General features: G+C 43.7%; 2 protein-coding genes across 2 annotated transcripts in view; both read right to left on the minus strand.

Moving 5' to 3' along the window:
- Positions 1-7368, minus strand: part of LOC141014677 (vasoactive intestinal polypeptide receptor 2-like) — a 28357-nt gene extending 20989 nt beyond the window's left edge. The window contains exons 1-3 of the mRNA XM_073488566.1: positions 6961-7368; positions 2039-2138; positions 462-569 (exon numbers count right to left, since the gene is read on the minus strand). Coding sequence (XP_073344667.1) covers positions 462-569; positions 2039-2138; positions 6961-7017 — 265 coding nt within the window. The 5' untranslated portion in view covers positions 7018-7368. The remainder of the gene's footprint in view (positions 1-461; positions 570-2038; positions 2139-6960) is intronic.
- Positions 7369-10842: 3474 nt separating this feature from the next.
- Positions 10843-19749, minus strand: part of LOC141014972 (disco-interacting protein 2 homolog C-like) — a 49949-nt gene continuing 41042 nt past the window's right edge. The window contains exons 32-38 of the mRNA XM_073488918.1: positions 19032-19202; positions 17897-17958; positions 17754-17811; positions 14891-14965; positions 13292-13466; positions 13083-13206; positions 10843-12562 (exon numbers count right to left, since the gene is read on the minus strand). Coding sequence (XP_073345019.1) covers positions 12310-12562; positions 13083-13206; positions 13292-13466; positions 14891-14965; positions 17754-17811; positions 17897-17958; positions 19032-19202 — 918 coding nt within the window. The 3' untranslated portion in view covers positions 10843-12309. The remainder of the gene's footprint in view (positions 12563-13082; positions 13207-13291; positions 13467-14890; positions 14966-17753; positions 17812-17896; positions 17959-19031; positions 19203-19749) is intronic.

Below are 19749 nucleotides of genomic sequence, written 5' to 3' on the forward strand. Positions count from 1 at the left end.
GTCGGCGCGACCATCGGGGCAACTACGGCCCACAACTTTTTTCATTGTCGTGTTTACATGATTATAACCTGTGAACCACCTCCTGTCCCAGAGAGAGAGATGTTCTCTGGTGTTACATCTCTAAACTAACGTAACACTATAATAATAAATAATGTCAACTGCCTGACATCTAAATCTTTGTTTATATGTTCGCAGACGGTTTCATTACCAGTTAAAAATTCCTTGCAGAGCGTTTCGTTCCAGGAAGACGAGTCTCGGACATGAACAAGCGGCTCGACTCCATAACTTTTTCTTTTTTCAGAATAAAAGTCCAAAATTCCCTGGACTTCCTAATTCCTACGTTTCTTTAACTTCCCGCTCACCGTCTGGGTCACGACTACACCTTCACCTCCTCTCTGACGGTCCACAACATACATGAACGCTTACATCAGACGTGACAAAGACGCCGGGTGAAGACTCACCGTGTTTTCCAAACAGGTGCAGGAGGGCGGAGGGGCAGGGGAGGGTCATCACCTCGCCGACCGTCGCGCTCTGCCAACACGACCAATTGTCCCACTCGCCGTGACATCCTGAACACACACACACGCACACACACACACATTAGAGGTATAAATTAGACCGCTCACAACTTCCTGTTTGGCTCAGCTGCTCGTTGCAGACTCACTGATCCTGTGCCCGCTGCTGAACGACCAGGAGGGAAATAAATCAACATGAAAGCATCTCTACTGATCCTCTGAAGTTTCAGATGTGTCAGGAGGGAACAGAAACATTATTTAACACTTTAAAAGCTCCTCACTTGCAGCATCGCCCACAGATTCAGATTATTTTATCACTTAATTTAAGTAATTGGAGTGTTTAACTGATTTAACCCAAATTAAGCAACATGTAAGGCATCAAACATTCACACATTGAGTTCGATGTATTTTAGTTTTTGTAACTTCCTGCAACATCATTAAAAACGTTGATGACTCATCCTGCACTCGGGGGCGTGACGCTGCCGACAGATGTTTGTTTACACTTGTTGTCTTTGCACAAACAACAACAACCATCCAGCTGTCCATATCTTTATTCTGTATACTCTGTAATTATTATTGTGTTATTATTATTTCTTACACACATTTTATCACTTGATTTACTGTTGAACTTTTCTGTCAGCATGAGACTCTCACACTGTGTCAACAAACATCTTGACTTTGAATTGAGTCACTTATTACTTGTTTGATGTCGTAGATTTGTATTATTATACTGCAGTCAAGTAAAATACACACCAAGCAGGAAGGTATACAAGTAAAGTATTTGTAGTGGAGTACAAGTATAAAGTAGAAGTAAGATAAAGTACCTTCTAACCTTCTAGCCTGACCTGCTGGCGTCTAACAGGAGAGTCTGAGGGTGGTTTGTCCTTTAAGTATACAATTTACCCGAGTGTAACACACACACACACACACACACACACACACACACACACACACACACACACACACACACACAGGCGTGAGAAGACCACGACAGTCCACAGGCTGCAGACCACACAGATAAACGCCTTTTATTATCAGGGTGGTGAAACACTCAAACACACGCGGCCTTTTCAGAAGCTCTGCGTCGACCGTGCTGTATCTGTGTGTGTGTGTGTGTGTGTGTGTGTGTGTGCGTGTGTGTGTGTTTGAGTGCTTCCTGTGCTCCTCACGACTCTGAGAGGGAAATAAATCATTAATAGGGAACTGTGTCGAAATGACGTCCAGACACGCCTCCTCCTCACACAGCTGACCTCAGTCACAGCACACACACACACACACACACACACACACACACACACACACGCATGTGTGTGTGTGTGTGTGTGTGTGTGTGTGTGTGTGTGTGTTTTTAAGCACCTTTATACTTTTTGTTACCTGCTCATACCTAAACTCTTAGTAAACGTAAAAACTGAGCATATATTTCACTTTAGGGCTGCTGGGGGTTTCCAAACAAACCCTGGTGTGTGTGTGTGTGTGTGTGTGTGTGTGTGTGTGTGTGTGTGTGTGTGTGTGTGTGTGTGTACCTGTGCTGGCGGGCGTCTGCTGCTGTAGCTGTGTCTGACACTCTCTTCTGGCTCTCTGCATCTCCCACTCGAACTGACAGAGAGGAAACTTTCCGTTGACCTGTCGGGACGAGAGGAAATAAATATTCTGAATATCATCGTGAACAGACGTCCTGCGTTCGCTCTCGGCTGCCGCTACGCGTCTCGAGCCGAACGCTGGCGTTTGACGAACGTGCTCCAGTTTTGTGGACTAAAGTTCACGTACGTGCAACTTTCTCCAGGAGGACGCAGACATGTTCCCTCAAATAAGACCTCAGTGCTCCCGTTTACTGAATCTACCGATTTCATTTCTTCATTTCAGTGTTTCGTACCGCTGTTCTACCTCAGATAAATAATGTGTGACATGTTGCCAGATACTCTTTAGCCTGAGTCTCTGTTTACTTTTGGTATTAACATCCGTCCTGAGTGGTCAGATCACACGAGGACAGCACGTGTGAACATCCTCAAGATGTATTCAGACCACGTTCTTTCAGCAGAAGTACAAATACTTCATTACTGTACTTCAGTAGATGTTTCAAGTATCTGTACTTTAATAGAGTATTTCTGTGACTTTCCCTCCCTACATCCGAACACAAATATCTGGAGTAAAGAAGCTGAATCAGTTCTTCTACTTTTACCAGAGTCTGTTTTTTATCTGAACTTCTGCAGGAGGAAACAATGTGTGGACTGTTGACACCTCTGGTGTTCGCACATGTGCACGACCGCCAACTCAACTGAGGTCTGTGTGAAAGAAAAAGAAGAAGAAGAAGAAGAAAAAGAAGAAGAAGGAGAAGAAGAGGTAGAAGAACTGACTTTCTATCAGCATGGAGGGAGGAGATGCTGGTCGACCTGCTCCTGGTACTGGTTTACATCGAAAGTCTCGACCCAACACTCGTGGCAACAGATTAACTGTATATCTGGCGGGCAGATTTGGGCCGGAGCAGAGCCGAGTGTGCCGACAATGAGCCGTAATTCACTCGACTCTGGTGGGAAAAAGAAAAACAAGAGGAAGGAAACAGATGCCGACACGTTCACGAGCTTCACTCGGCTCGTTATCGTTACTCAGCCTCGCCTCGTTAGCAGCTCCTGCTGACTGACTTCCCAACTTTTGTGCTGCTGATAAACGATAACGCTTTGCCACCGCCGTGTGTGTGTGTGTGTGTGTGTGTGTGTGAGACTGTAACCATGGACACACACTCAAACACAGTGTAAACAAACGGCCAGCGTGAACAATGTGCACAAAGAGAAACACACTCAGACGAAATGAGTCCAAGTGTCAACCGGACTTCACTGATGTACTGCGAGTGTGTGTGTGTGTGTGTGTGTGTGTGTGTGTGTGTGTGTGTGTGTGTGTGAGGTCTGTTTACAGTGAGATACCCCGCCCCCCCTGCTCTCAGCAGCATGTCAGACCTGTCAGTGTGTTTATACCACACACACACACACACACACACACACACACACAAACACACACACACACACACACACACACACACACACACACACACGTTGAGCCTTCGTTACATCCCGCTGGTCCATCGTGTCGTCATTTGCGGCCAAACGTCAACCAATCAAACGTCTCTTCTGTCCTCACCTGACCGATAAACGTCACCGTTTATCGGTCAGGTGAGGACAGAAGAGGCGTCTGATTTCTGCCCGTGGACGCTGATTTGGTTTCGTGTCGTTCTCTGTTTCCATGTTCTGCTTCTCAAAACAGAAACTATAAATAGAAAGCGCCACAGGTCAGAGGTGGAGCTGCCCGACCTCCTGTAATCCACAGCCATCAAACAAACAACGTAATCTCTGTCGCCTAATGAGCTCGACACGCACAAACACACGGGCGGATCCGTTACAGAGAAAATGTCCCGGATTACATTCGGCTGAAGAATGTTTGTACTCCTGAACCTCGTCTGACCCGATGCATCCAAAGAGGACAACAAAAGCAGCAGCTTGTCTCGAATAGTTCAGCGAGCGACAAAACGAACAATCCGTGTTCGGCGGGACGATTCAAACACATCCGAACCCCTTGACTCTCTTTAAATGAAGCAGGTCAGCCGGGTCGGTCAGCGTGAGAGCGGAGAGGGAAACTTAAACACATTGTTCGTGCACATTTCTGACTTACTGTATTCACATTTTCCAGCCGTGTTTGTTGCAACAAAACTGGAAAGTCTGACTAGACGTCGGGAAACTTTCCAGCCCAATATGTGGCAACATAACTGCATATTTTTCACGAGACGTTGGGACGATTTCCAGCTATTTTTGTGTCAACAAAACCGAGACTTTTTGACTTTTTCCAGCTGCTATTTTGTATATTTTTGATTCAACGGCCGGACGTTTTCTCAGTCGTTTATCTTCTTTTCATTTTCTGTCCTGTTTCTCTCACAAACAGCAGCTCCAATGAGCTTATCTAATAGCTTTACTCTGCTCTCGATCAATGTAGGAAGCAGAAGTCATTCACCTTTAGCACAAATCACACACACTCAGGTTTACAGTGACACACACACACACACACCACTGTGTTGTAACAGTGAAAATGCGTCATGCATCCAGCAGACAGACGAAGGACGATGCAGCGTGACGTCGATCTGTCCCACGCACCGCACGTGGGTTTACTTCCTGTTCACCTCCAGCCGGAGTGATCGAGGAGCTTTTTCATCCTGAAGTGAGTTTCTTCACTTTGCACTGTTCGCTCTGCACGAACACTGAGGCTCAGAAACCTCTGATAGTCACAGAAACGTCCTCCTCTGTGAAATGCTGGTATTTCTTGGCCCACCTCGAGTGTTTGTCCTTGTTTGCGTCCTGAGAAGTGGATTATAAACTGCTGCTCGTCCTCAGACACACGACGAGACAGCAGCCTTCCTCGTCTGCATCTGTGATGACGCTGCTTCTCTACCTCTCAGAGAACTGAGCTCCATGTATTGATCTTCTGCCCGATCGAGCCTTGAATACAACTGATCCAGGTTCTGATCCAGTGTTTCATGACTGCCCCTTTGAAACCCTCAGTGCAGTGACTTTTGACACTTAACTTACTTTCCTTATACTCAAAGATTATCGAGTTCACACGACAGTATCAGAGATTTGGAGACAAAAACATGCCCGGCTGCAGTTTTAGAGGGAATGAGAACAAGGTTTGTCAGATTTGCGGTGACGAGACGCAGACATACTGCAGGATCCTGACCGCCTTTATTACTTCTCTCCTCATGAACAGCTGTGAAACGTCTGTTCTTCAGGAAATCTCAAGTGAGTCACTTTGACTTTGACTCGGGAGGAATTTGAAAGCCCTGACGTCACGTTTACAACATTTCTACAGACGTAACATTCGAGTTAAACATCCGCGGGACCTGTCCTGGTGCACCGGAGGACTGAAGGGCAGGCCTGACCTCCCTTTGTTGTCTAAAAATGGATGAAATTTTACAAAACAAATGTTTAAAGGACGTTTTCCTCAGATTCAGAGTTTTAATTCACTCTGAGCCAGAAACGTAGACGCTGGGACATTTTCCGGCCGTGTAAGTGGAAACAAAACTGGATGTCTTAACTAGACATTGCGACACTTTCCAGCTGTTTTGGCGGCAATAAAACCTGATATTTTAAACGAGTCGTTGGAACAATTTCTCGTTTTTTTTGTGGACATTTTGTCTGATGTCAGGACTTTTTTACAGACATGCTTCTGGCAACATAACCACATTTTTTTTGACAAGACGCCGGAACATTTTCCAGCTGCATTTGTGGCAACGAAACAAGAAATTCTTGACGAGACGTTGAGACACTTTCAAGCTGTTTTTGTGGTAATAAAACCAGATGTTTTTACTCAAAGTCAAGACATTTTCCACCAGAGTTTGTGGCAATAATACCGGAAATTTTGTCTGGATGTCGGGACATTTTTAAGACGTGATTGTGGCAACAAAGCCAGATTTTTTGACTCAAAGTCAGGACATTTCCCAGCTGAGTTTGTGGCAATAAAAAACAATATTTTTGACTAAACGTACGAAGAACTTCCAGCCAGAACTGAGTAAGCATTCGTAAACTGTAAACAAATGATGTTTGTGCCTGAACAATCAAAATGCAACACGCTGCTGTCGCAACATAAACATTTAAATTGAACATTAAGACATTTGCAACACATCGGAGGTGTGCAGAAATGTGCACTGCTTATGTCATTCACAGCCTGATTTATAGAAACATTTAAAAATCCCTCAGTAAAACTTTCACTCTAATATGTGAACAAAATGACACAAGAATTTTGAACCTGTCTTTATCCAGTGTTTGAAAAGTGAACAACTAAGAGGTTTAACTGAGATATCTGTTAGTTCTTCACCGTCAGCGTATCTGCTGAGGTGAAAACTTCTCTAAAGCAGCTTCAGACTCTAAATATAGAGACGAGACTACAGTGTGAATCACTCCTGAGCATTAAACATGAAGCAGCAGCAGCACAGAGTGAATCTATAATTAATGTTTTCACACAGCAGAGGTGTGAAGAGCTGCAGAAAGTTTATCTCTGGTGTTTGTAGGTGAGAGGCTGCAGGCTGCTGGGAGCTGAGTTACACACCGATCACTGTCAAACTAAAGAAAATATGATTATTATGGAGACAAAAATCTGTTTTCAAACGCTCCTGAGTGGGAGGATGAGAGGAAATAACAAGAGATCAAGCAGGGAGAGGTCACTGTAAACTCACTGTGGGGACATATTAGCAGTTTTATGGCCTCATTATGTTATTAAAGCTCAATATTTGCTGTCACAGGAGGATTAGGATGTTACAGAAATGATTTTAAGTGACTGTAAACATCAATAACGACACTTTTCTGAAGGTGTGACACATGTTTACTCCTTATTCTAATAAATAAAATGGTATTTAAAGTAAAAGTATCACTTAAAACCTGCTCACGGTGACAATAAGAGCGGGACTGACCGTGAGGATGAAGCTGAAGCCCAGCAGGAGCAGAGCGAGCCGCTGCGTAAAGGCCATGGTCTCATCTCATCCAGCGGCGGGTCGCAGCCACCTGATCCGCAGCTCAGCGCTCATCTGCCGGCAGGAAACACGTGAACCGCTCCGAGGCTCCGAACCTGCGCTCCACTCTGTGTTTTAAGACGTCGCCGTACAGCAGGTGGGTTTGGCGCGGTGTCCAGCAGCTTTACGCACGGCGTCATCCAGAAGCGTCTCCGTTAAAAGCGCGAACAGTCCCAGTCCCAACGTGAAGACTCACACCTGACACTGTTTGTAGTCCCGGTCCAGTCTGTGGTCCCGGTCCAGGACAGACGCTGTGTGGAGTCGCTGGTCCGGTCTGGTCCTCTTCGCTCCCTGTTCGCTCTCCAACATGTGCGCGTCCCCGTCACACGCGTCCCTCTGGACACCCCGGACTCGTGCGCGCTCCCTGAGCTGCAGCGGCTTCCTGAGTGTGTTTCAATGTGAAATAACAACAGCGACACCGTGTGGCTCAACCCAGAACTGCAGCTGGTGATCAAACAGGAGAGGAGCTGTCATGTTTCCTCACTCAGAACAAGTTCTGGTCTCCTGACTCTCCTCTGGTTACTTTGATTTACTTCTTTTCCTTTTTTTGTTTTTTATTTCTGTTTTTAAGTTTCAGTTTAAGTTAAAGTCTCAATTTCTCATTTGTTTTGTCTGAGAATAGATGAATTTACCAGAATGTTTTTATCAAAGCAGCAAGGTTGTTGTTTACAATGAACAAACTCAGAATTGTGACCTTAAACTTGGAATTCTTGCACAATATTTGCCTCTAAAACGCAGTAACGATGAAGTATAAAGTCAGAGAAAGTATTTCAAAATTGTGCTTTGGTGCAGTACTTGAGTAATTGCACTTAGTTACACTCCATCACTGCCACACAAGTAGTACTCAAGTAAAAGTATATAAGTGTCTTCAGATCTTTGGGTCATTCTGACTCAGTCGTTCATGTAAAAAACAGGATTTTAAGATTATTTCCACTCTGGATTCATCCACTGATTGTTTGTTTGTCAACATTAACACACATTCAGTAACATTAGTCACATAAATCAAAGGAAAAGCAGCAAATCCTCACATTTTTTATCAGTACTTCTACTAAAGTTAAGGATCTGATGCTTCCTCCTGTGTGACGAGTCGTCTTCATGCGTCCTGTGTTGTTGGCAGTAAATGTCTTTTTATTTTTGTCTGTTTGTGTAACTTCTTACTGACGGAGATAAATAAACCAGGAACATCTGGTGGGTTTAAGGCTGTTTGAGGCAGATGAAAGGACGGAGGCCACAGAGCGTTCAGTCATTTATGACTTTAAACACATAAATCAGTGAGCGGAGCTTTTAGTGCCGTCAGTGTGATCGGACCTGAAGCACAGGACGGATCAGAACACGTCTGCTCATCCGTCCGTCGTCCTCCTTCTCAGGAGCAGGTGATGTGTTTCTCTGGATGTTGTTTGCATGTGTGAACTCTGCTTTAACTTGTGCACACTTCCTGTTTACAGATATTAGAAATAGCGAGGCAGGATGCTGCACACGAGGCCAATAACACTGCTGATACTCTGGGAAAAGTGGGAGCTTTAATCCTGAGAGAGGGAACCAGAGAGGAGACTCCAGCGACTGCTGGGAGGAAGAACATTTAAACATCGAAATGTTTGTCGTAAAAAGATGATGATGGATGTCAGAGATTTATTTTACAGGGCTGGTTGGGAAGATGTGTGCAGCCCAGCTGGGGAAGAGGTTACTTGATACGGAAGAAAAGAAGAAGGGATTTATACGAGATAAACAAGAAACTGGTTGTGACAAACCAGTCACATGAAAATAAACACAATAAATAATAATAAATAATGAACCAGTCTGAGTTTTAGCCAATCAAAGCACTTTATTGCACTGTATAGTGTGACGGTGAGCCAATAGCAGGCTCTTATAAAAGTGTCATTTAATCTTTTTATCATGTGTACAAAACAAGTCACACACACTTGTACCGTACAAAATCAACACTATTTACATACAATATACACACACACAGACACACACACCTAACACACACGCACACGTGCAATCACACACACACACCATGCAGTCTCTCTCCCATCCGGCCCTGAACACACAGACGAGTTCTCCGGGTTTCTGATGGGATTTTCCTTCTTGTCGAACATCCTCCACCACACACACACACACACACACACGCACGCACGCACACACACACACACACACACACGCACACACACACAGGGACTGAAACATGACCGCTACGCTGCTACCCACAAACCCAAACTGCTATGTTAGCCAAACAAGCGCTAAGCAACTTCTGATATGCATAAAGTTTTTTTCTTTTCTTCTGATAAAAACAGGATAAGAGACGAACAAACAAACAAACAAACAAAGAAGAAGAACGATGAGATGATGTCATCACATATCCACAGGGATGTAAACACACGATGCTGAATTATTCTAAATAACGTCGACACTCTGAGTTAAAGTTTCTTGATAACCTGCAGGCTCACAGGTTCACCATTACCCCATCAGTCACAGCGAGCCAGGAGGTGTCACTACACCTGCTCTCGGGAAAGACTGACCCTTTTTTTTAAAGTTAAATATTCATCTGTAATTATGCATATCCTTAATAAATCTGCTGAATCGCTCTTTGCAGTGCACATAGGGTGGTAACTGATGTACCAAAGCTCAGAGGATGTTCTTCACTGAGGATTCTGTCAAAAACAAAAAAAAGGAGCTGTTTTTCAGCTGGGGTTTGGTGCAGAAAGGATGGAGTCAAATCAATCCCAACTTCTAAAAACATTCCCGCTGCCACATGGTTGCTTTCATCATTTTTATTCTCCCACAGTGACTCAGATTTCCATATAAAGACGGTTGTTCGGGTGTAAATCTCAAGATTAATAACTAATGTTTGTCTGGTCGGCTGCAGAGATGAAGCAGATTTTACTGCAGACAGATTTGTAATGCATCTAAATGTCATCTCCTGTTTCTGGATGGTCTTACTAACTAAAGACGAATAAATGGACTCCTTTTGATCGTGGGACCTTGGAGACATTGTATCCGTCAGGTTTTAGTTGAATTCTTCATCTTTCTGTTTAAAAAACGACCAGAAATCAACGTCTGTTTCAACCGATCTCATATTGCAGTGTGCCCCCAGACTCCCTTAACAAATCACTCAATTTTGAGAGTTGTTGCGTGAGGAGAAACCTAAAAAACTTTGCGAATTGGCAAAATTCACAAATTTTAAATCATCGGTGCCTTCATGTAAATTCGGCATTAAATTCAAAACAGTAAGTTGTTTGTTTCCTTGTAAAAAGTGTCAGTTTGTGGCAGCATGGCTGCACCAGCCTGTCTGCTTCTGTGTCTAAAGTGCTAAAGTCTGACCTGCCAACATTCAGCAGCTGTTTGAACACACTGTTTACACTGATTTCACCATTTACACTCAATTTATGAAAGAAGAAACATTTTATTGATGCTAAACATGTCACATTTTACAGATACAGTAAGCTGGAACCAATATAGGCTACTTCTTGGAGAAGTCACCAGACTCCCTTGAAAAAATGCACAATTTAGTGAGTTGTTGAGTTAGGAGGAACTTTATAAACTTTGTAAAACGCTGTCTCTGACAAATTCTTATTTATTTGGGCCTTCTTGTAAATTCGGCAAATCTTCTACATGAAGTTCTTTCTTTCTTTGTGTAAAAACATTGTTTGTCCCCGTGATGTACGTGTTTATTTATATAGAGAGCAGGGAGTGGTCACAGGATGCTGACGGTCCACTTAGGACGGACATCAATACCAAGTCTGAAGATATTCCTTTGCTAAGACATTTCCTGTCTGCCTCCTCACTGCGATTCTGTATAATAAAGGTGAAAAATCCTCCAAAAAACATCTTGAAAAGACGGAGATTATTCAACAGCATCAGTGATATTAAACCTGTTGCGGGGCCGACAGTAAAACTAAAGTTAAAGTCTCAGAGGAGCTCGATTTCCCTGCAGTGAAGAACATCCTTTTTGGCATTATTGCTACAATATGAGCTTTTTCCTGTAAACTTTATCGACAGCTCCCTTCCGTCCCAGCAGCCTCCAGATTCACCTGGATTCAGCGTGTGACAGACCGACAGTGTCAGATATGGCCTTTCCTTTCACTCTCTGATGGCAATAAATAATCTAGAATAAATAAATGGCTGTCGAGTCTTCAGTTCCCTTTAAATAACAGCAATATTCCCTCTTCTATATTCACACAGTGCACTTCGCTTTGAGACTGAATGAACTGAAGTTCACCGCGAGTCATTTATCGATAATGTAACTGAAGGATGACCGGTGTGATGAAAACTGATAATTACTGTGCATCAAATCAACCACGTCGTTCTTAAATCTGCGGGTGTTTTACGCTTCGAGATAATTCAGAACGGTCACGAGAGAAACTTCTCTTCAATCCGTGAAAACTTTAAAAAAAGATGAAAGTTTATTTTCGGAGCCGCTGAAAACACGTGAAGTTTGTGTTTCTCGGCGTGTTCTTACTTGCTCGTCTAAAGATAAAAATCTGTTGCGTGAATCACATTAAAACTACGTAAGATGTCCCTGTCACACATCAACACAGACGGATGAACACACACACACACACACAGACAGAGACACACACTCTGCGCACACACACACACACACATACAGGGTGCAGGTGGAGAGAGCTGCATATAGGGGCTACTACACCTCATCGTGTTTTAGGTACCTCTCCATATAGATTATTATGTCTATGTACAATATTTATATTTTTACATGAATCTGGCTGCCCCTGTTCTAATTGAAATTATAATAATACCACAAATCTGGGATTTTTTTTGATTCCACCAGTAAAACATGATGACAGATACAGTCTCTAGTATTTTCTCTCTCTCTCTCTACTTCGACCTCGGAATAACGACGGGCGGCGTGACGCCTCGGACACAGTGTTCCCCTAAGGCTTTCTACAGTGACGAGCTCCTGGTAACGGTCACGAGATTGAACGGGGGTGTAAAAATGATCGTACCACCACAGAGCAACCAATCAATCAGTCAGTCAGTCAGTCAATCAGTCAATCAATCAATCAATCAGCCAATCAATCAACCAACCGGCACAACACGACTTGAAAGAAAACGGACGAGTTAAGACCACACCATATGCAGGTTCAAAAATACAGTACATCTTGATTTTTGGGAAATAAATGAACAACAACGGCGATATGCACGGCATACAAACGCATGCTAGCTCTCTCTCTCTCTCTCTCACACACACACACACACACACACACGCGCACACACACACACACACTCAGGCTACATGTTGTAGGCCACGTAGATGGGGTCTAGCTGGTCTTGTAAGAAGCCGTCGCGGAGGTGCATGCGCTGTTTCTCGCCGCGGGAGTTGATGGGGATGACGCCGATGTCCGTCACCACGACGACGCCCACGATCAGGTAGTGCTCCTCCAGCACCGCCTTGGTCACCATGGGAACCAGGTCCAGGGCCTCCTGCTCGGAGCCCTCCAGCTCCACCACCACCACCAGCAGGTTGGTCCAGGGGAAGACCGCGCTGAGGGACGACACACAGCTCATGTTGTTACGGCTGCAGCTCCACCAGGGGGCAGCACAACACACCTGACATGTTGCCACCTCCAGGTTCACAGGTACAGACGTCATGTACTCAGTTACTGCTCGGTTTACTCCACTACTTTCTATTACTGCTTCACACCATGTGTCATATTACTTTCTACTGTAGTTTACTTATTTTACTGAATGTATCTTGCTTTTTTTGTATTATTTTTGTAATATATCTTATCTTAGCTCAGTTATTTTCTAGATTTATATATATTTTGTGCATTGGCTCAATGCTTCCTGATATATGTGCTCTCATGTTCCTGATTTATGGATGTGGAGGAGGTTTAATGTCTAATCTTAGTCTGGAAAGCACATTGTATTAAAGTTTGAAACATTTTATATAAATAAAGTTCTGCTTCGTATCATTTAAAATATTTTTGGGAACAAACTTGAATCATTGATTTTCATGAAAACAGGAGCAGCACAACAGGAACCTTCTCTGAGCCGAGACGTACCACTCCATGATGCTCTTGTGTGCACGGATGACGGAGGTCTCGATGTCGATGGGGTGGTACCTCATCCCCCTCAGCTCCATGGCCTCCTCCAGAGCTCCCACCACGAACAGAGCGTCATGTCTCTCTGTTTGGGGACAAAACACAGAAACATGTCGATGTAGCAGGCGGAGACGGTCGGCTGAGGGAATGCACTCGGAGAGGAAACTGACCTCCGTTGGCGTCGGTGAGCTCGGTGCGGCGGAGGAAGCCCAGGTAGCCCGTCCTGGCCCAGACCGTCTGAGTGTCTCCAAAGCTGAGTCTGGAGTTGAAGTGATCGGACTGGAGGACCTCCTCGCCGTAGCCGCTGTAGTAACCGCTGCCGTTATGAGCGCTGTGCACCCAGATCTGCAGGAGGGACAGAGGAGAGGCCAAATGAGCCGACGTGCTACACGTAGTTACCTTGAGCGCCAATATTTAGTCCGAGGGGGCACGTTAGTGTAGATCGCACCTCAGGGGACAGAAACTGACTCCTACTGCGGCCTCATTTCTGACAGTGTAGCAATAAATCGTTGGTGATGAGGAGGCAAACCTCCCCCGCCTCATGTTTTGGAGCTGCCCAAAGATACAACTATTTTAGGAAGCCATTTGGAGGAGGCGGCAGATCCCAGTGACATGCATATCACTTCATTTGTGTGATCAGGACGTGATAGATACGTCCTGATAATACAGCAAAAAAAGCAATTACTGACCCGGCTACAGCGGGTAACTGGCTTGAAATCATCAAAGAGATTCAGGAGATGGAAAGACTGACTTTTCTATTAAGACTGAAAGATGAGATCAATGATTTGTTGAAATAAAGAACGTGGCTCGCGGCTCTTCACTCCTCAAAGTGTCGTTTACGTCCCTGCTGTAATCTCTACTGATTATGGAAACATAGACCTCCTGTCCACAGACTAGAATAACAAATGTTTCCACCTGGTTGAACCTGATGAGTGAAATAAAATGAATAAAAGTGTCTGAAAAGGAGTCGGTAGAAGTAAAACTTGTATATCCCTTTTCTTCTTTTAACTTCTTCAACAAATTCTCAAATTTATTTACGACCAATATACAAACAACTCTCCCCAGTTTATTTGCCACCCAATAAAATAAACAAAAACATCAAAAACACAGTGCCACAAAATAAATATTAACCCCCCCAACACAACCTTTACTCGTCCATATGCCTGCTAAAAATATGTTTTTTGTATAAATCCAGCCTGGATTTTCTTTTTTTTTTTTGCTGTTTCTTTTTTATGTGCTCAAAATAAAATAAAATGAATAATGTGAAACTATAAATTAGGAATAAAACATTGATTGGCAGAGCAGCTAAATGAAGCTGCAAACTTTTTATTGTGCGTCCAAAAGACTTGAGGAGAAGAAAAACACTCGGGAGAGAGATGTTTGATGAAGCTGGTGTATAATTGTATCTACATGGCCGACTGCACTTTCTGTAAGTCGCTTTGGATAAAAGTGTCAGCTACATTAATGTGGTGTAATGGACGGACGGAGGGAACAAAGGAACAGAGAGCGAAGGACAAAGAGGGACAGAGAAAAGAAAAGAAAAGAAAAGACGACAGGGGAGAAGAAAAAGGAAAGAAAAGACAATTAGGACTAGACAAGAGAGGAGAAAAGCACCGGAAAAGATCTGAAGAGAAGAAGAAAATAATGAAAGGTTAAGGAAACGAGAAGAGAAAGAAAATAATTTTAGAAAATAAAAAAAAAAAGTGAGAAGAAACGGAAAAAAAGGAAGACAAACAAGAAAAAGTAAAGATGAGCTCATATCTGACAACCTCTCCGAGATGTGAGTCTCCCAGCGGTCCTTTGGTCTCTGGGTTGGCGATGATGATACGAACTCCGGGTAAGATCTGGGAAAAAGAAAAATCAGTTGCCATGGTTACATCCTCACTCTTTGCTTCCTGCATGAACACGACTCAAAAAAACATTTAACACAAGGTTACACTTTAAATTCAAGTGTCGTCTCAGATGAGACAGGAAACACTGAGCGCAGTTTAATGGACGTGACGACAAACAGAAACAGTGAAACGTCCTGTTGAAGAAGCATCGCAGGGAGACGGACGGACCGGTAAACAGGTTTCTTCTTCTTCTTCTCCTCTCCGCCCACATGCAGTGACTCAAAACAAACAGCGAGCTGATCATCGATGACCGGCCCTGAAACATGGCGTCCTGTCTTTGTGTGTCAGTGTGGGGGAAGAGGAGACATGAACGTCTCATCAGGCTCCGGGAAAACATCCGTCGCTCTCATGTCAGACGGTTTTACCACCAAACTCCAGCCACAAAACAGTCAATTTAATGTGTTTAACCTGAGTCTCCACGATCTACAAGACATCATATTTAAGCACAATTATTTCTCTTTATGTGATTAGCCAACAAACAGTCAAATGAGTCAACGTCAACACTTTTAGTGCCTTGCTGATTATTTTTATTCTATCATATTATTAGAATATTTTTCTAATCATTGATGCATTCATGTGTTCGGAGGAGGTGCTAATTTTATTTATTACTTTGTTTACTGTTGTCCACCATTAGCCCTGCAGGGTAAATAAAGGAGAACTACTGTGCTTTTTTGATTTGTGTTTTTCTTCCCCTTCAGCGTTTTATATATCTTCTTGTGCATGTAAAATCCAGACATCTCCTCTCTCCCACAGAAAACACTGCTCCTGAACGCCTCGTCAGTAGTCCCAACTTTAATTCCGTGACTTTGTGACATCACGCTACGTCACAATGTGAAACATTTGCATAATTAATGCAAGTAGGAGTCTGCCTCAGGCGTGTGTGAGCTGACCAATCAGAGCAGACTGACAAACTGGCAGGAGAATCTGTTCAGAGCGCCGCATGTTTTAAATTAAAAGTATTAATATCTGGCGCCCATATATCGATAACCGTATAACGCGAGGAAGAAAAATTATATACTGCTGTATCGATACATGTAGACAACACGTAGACAACAATTCCCATGATCCCACTCCACTTACATCATTGAACATTTGTTTTTGTTTCGATTCGGCAGAAATCACAGACTGGACCTTTAAAACACAACCTCAACAGAATCTAAGAGTCCTGGTTCAGGTCCAGGTTGTGACTGATGTTCTGTTTCACGTCAGCAGATGTTCTCTTTCTCTGACAAAGTTGTTGAATCATTTAACGGCCTTCTCTCTTCTCTCGGGTCGACTGTTATATATTAAGACATCGTGCGCCGCTGTCAGCTCTCCTGCTGACCTCGCTGATGGAGTTCGGTTAGTTGCTAAGAGATCTGTAATGAAACTGAAATAAGTGCCGCTCAGCCGGCAGACGAGCACGATGTGATTCGCTCCTGGATTAAAGTGCTCTGTATTTAGTGAAGCAAGATTTTCTCCTTCGGTGCAAAAAAAAAAAAAAAGACGATGATAAAAAGATGATTTAAAAAGCTTTTCCTCATCTTCATCAGGCAGATGGAGCTGGAGGAGGAAGGACGACGCGGGACAAATAACACAGAATTCATTTAAACTGAAGCTCATTTTGTTAAAACCACCTGTGACGTTCCCTCAGTGCCTCTTCTGCATCTTATTTTCATAGCAAAGCTTGTTGTTTGGATAATGAAATTTCAGCTCATAATTACAAATCTAATCTATTTAATGTGAATCCGTTTCTTACAATCAGTGCCGCAAACAGTTTGAGCCTCAAAGCTTCATTCATAACGCTGACATTCGAATTTTAAATCAACATTTTTAGTCTTTACTGTGTTCTTAACTTTATCAGGACACAACCTACATCGTTGTTTTCATTATGAGTGCGCCTGTTTCCATGACTGCAGCGATGGATGACGACAGAAATGAACAGAAACAAAATGTTCAGGTTCAAATCACGTGGCGCTCGCCCAAACAGTTGTTGTTTTGAAAAGTGCTCTTAAAAATAAACTGACTTGACTATAACCAGAGAACGTGGGCGAGTCATATACTGCAGCTGATCATATTTTCTTCCTTCACCATCTGCCAGGATGTGATGAGTGGCTGCAGTCATCTTTTTCCATCCTGTTATCTCTAGATCAGGAGTCAGGCTGTTATTTTTGGGGGAAACAAGTTGGTCTTCTGGTGATTTCTCGAGCTTTGTCGGTCTGACATTACGGCACACTTAAGGAGCGGCTGAAATGTTTTTGCTGCAGTGATTCACAGTGTACTTCAGGGTGTGACGAGACCTCGCTGTGGGGTGTTTTCACCAAGAAAAGAGGCAACCGTCAGATGATTGTGATGTGATCCTTTCTTCACCCACGTACCGGCAGACAGACAGACAGACAGACAGACAGACAGACAGACAGACAGACAGGGAGGATGTTTCAGGGCTCGTCATGAACTCAAACCTGCTGTCTACTTTGACTCACTGAATGTGGGAGGACGGTGCAGAAATAGTCCGATCTTCTGTCGTTCAGTTTGCTGCCTCTGAACAGTTTCCTCATTGTGAGTGTGTGTCTGTTTTGTGAAGTTTCATTTCTAAATGTTTGTTATTTTGATCTCCGTCCTCCATATGTGGAGTCATGACTCATATCTTCCAACCGGCAAATTAAAAGGGGCGTTTACTTACTTTTGAATTGAACCGACCTGCAAACACATAGCCACACAGCAACAGATGGGTCTCAATGTACAACTGAATCACACTCACCTTGCCAGACTCCATTAATGGCAGACTGTGAGGAGAACCTCTCTCCACCAACCGAACCCTGAAACACACAAACGGTCAGACTTCTGAACAGCGAGGAGAAGGAAGACGACACAGTGACAGCGGACAGGACGGACTGCAGGTACCTGTCATGTCGCAGCGCTCTCATGTCCACGTACACCGTCGTGGGGTCCGGTCCTGAAGTGCCCTGCAGCCAATCACAACACAGACAGAGTGAGCGTGTGATCGTCAGAGAGGTTATCGCTGCACCAGACAGTTCAGCTCTTTTAAAGCACTGGAGTGTTTTCTGACTCTGGTTTAGACTGTGGAGGGGAAACGGTAGCTGTGTTTTCTTCTAACTGACAAGTGATATAAATAAACGAGTCTATGCTAAGTGTAGTTTCGCTAGAAGTTGGTGCTATAGGCTTCACAATGCAGGCAGTAAGAAAAAAGAAAAAGAAGTAGAGGTCGGAAAATTAAAACAAACCTCGTCGTTTTCCAACTGCCATTAAAATTCAAAGAAGAAGAAAGAAAAAGTTGTAAAAAGGGATACGAATGAAGAAGAGAGAAGAATAGGAAAGAAGAAGAAAAAGAAGAAAGAAGAAGAAGAAGGGGGAAGAAGGAAGACGCAAAAGAAAAGGAAGAAGAAAGGAGAAGAAAGAACAATGAAGAAAGAAGAAAGAGGAAAAAGAGGAACAAAGAAGAGAGAAGAATAGGAAAGAAGACGAAAGTAGGTGGAAGTAAGAAACAGGAAGAGAAGAAGAAAAAGAGGAAGAGGAGAAGAAGCAGAAGTTGGGAGGAAGAATTTGGTCTCTTCGTCGGTATCTGTTGTGTTTTGGCACGTTACGGGAACATCTGTCAGGAAACATTTTCTTCTTCTGGTCTCGGAGCGAAAATATGTCGATGGAAATTTAACAATGCCAGAAACAATATTTAGATTCAGTAGAATGATTTTTCTATTTCTCACTTTTATTTTTAAAATACGTTTTTTTAAAGATTTAAATTTGTATTTGTAAAATGTTAAATATCTAAAATTGATAAAATGTAGTTTTGAACCTGGAACTATTTGATCTGATAATAAGTAAACAAGATCACTAATCTGAACATAGACAGTAGTTTCATGATGAGTTTCAGTATTTGATATTTTTCAGTCAGAGCTGAAACATCACCTTCACTGAAGTTGCACGCTTTTTGAGCAGAGAAGTTTACTGTCTGCTGATGCCGACGATTTTGACACGAGGATGATGTAAATTCAAAGTGTTAACACTGCTGTGTTTTTACCTGCAGGCAGATGGCCAGGTTGACCCTGCAGCCGAAGGCCGTGCTGACAGATCGTGGGTGAAGGCCGAGGTCTTTGAAGAGCTTCGAGAAGGAGTGTGTGAGCGACATCCTGGGCCTCTCCTCCGCCACCACGACGCAGGCCCGAACTCGGGACAGATCCAGACCCCGAGCCTGGACGACAGGGAGAGAAGATGTAATCACACAGAGGACTGAGGAGCAGCGGCAGGTCGACTTTTTATTCTCTTTACTGATCGTTTTAAGTCAGTGACGGTCCTCACAAGCAGAGAAGGTGTGTCTGTGTTTCGTGGAACATTTCTACTTTTCACTCTGCGTTCAGCCTTCAGTCTCCATGGTGACTTAAAGAAAGATAATCACTAAAATTAACTCTGCAGCTTCCATCAGTGACCAATCAGAGGCGGCGGTGACTTCAGCTCTCAGACGTGGCCTCGGGCTGAGCAGACGGAGACGGAGTGTGAGTTTATTACCGCCGAGCCAGAGGACAGACGAGGGCTGAAGTCAGTTAGAGACGCTCGGAGTCTGAGGATTTATCAGACGTCTCACATTCGGCTACAGGACGAGTCCAACTGCACTGATGCATTCTGGGAAAAGTGACTATGAGACAAATCTGTGTCTGACTGTAAGTGAGGTCAGGGCTGGTTTCACGGTTTATTAAATAAACACCCGACAAACGTGAGGAGTGACGTGTTGTATCAGTGCC

The sequence above is a fragment of the Pagrus major genome, chromosome 19 (genome assembly GCF_040436345.1).
Source record: "Pagrus major chromosome 19, Pma_NU_1.0".
Lineage (NCBI taxonomy): Eukaryota > Metazoa > Chordata > Actinopteri > Spariformes > Sparidae > Pagrus > Pagrus major.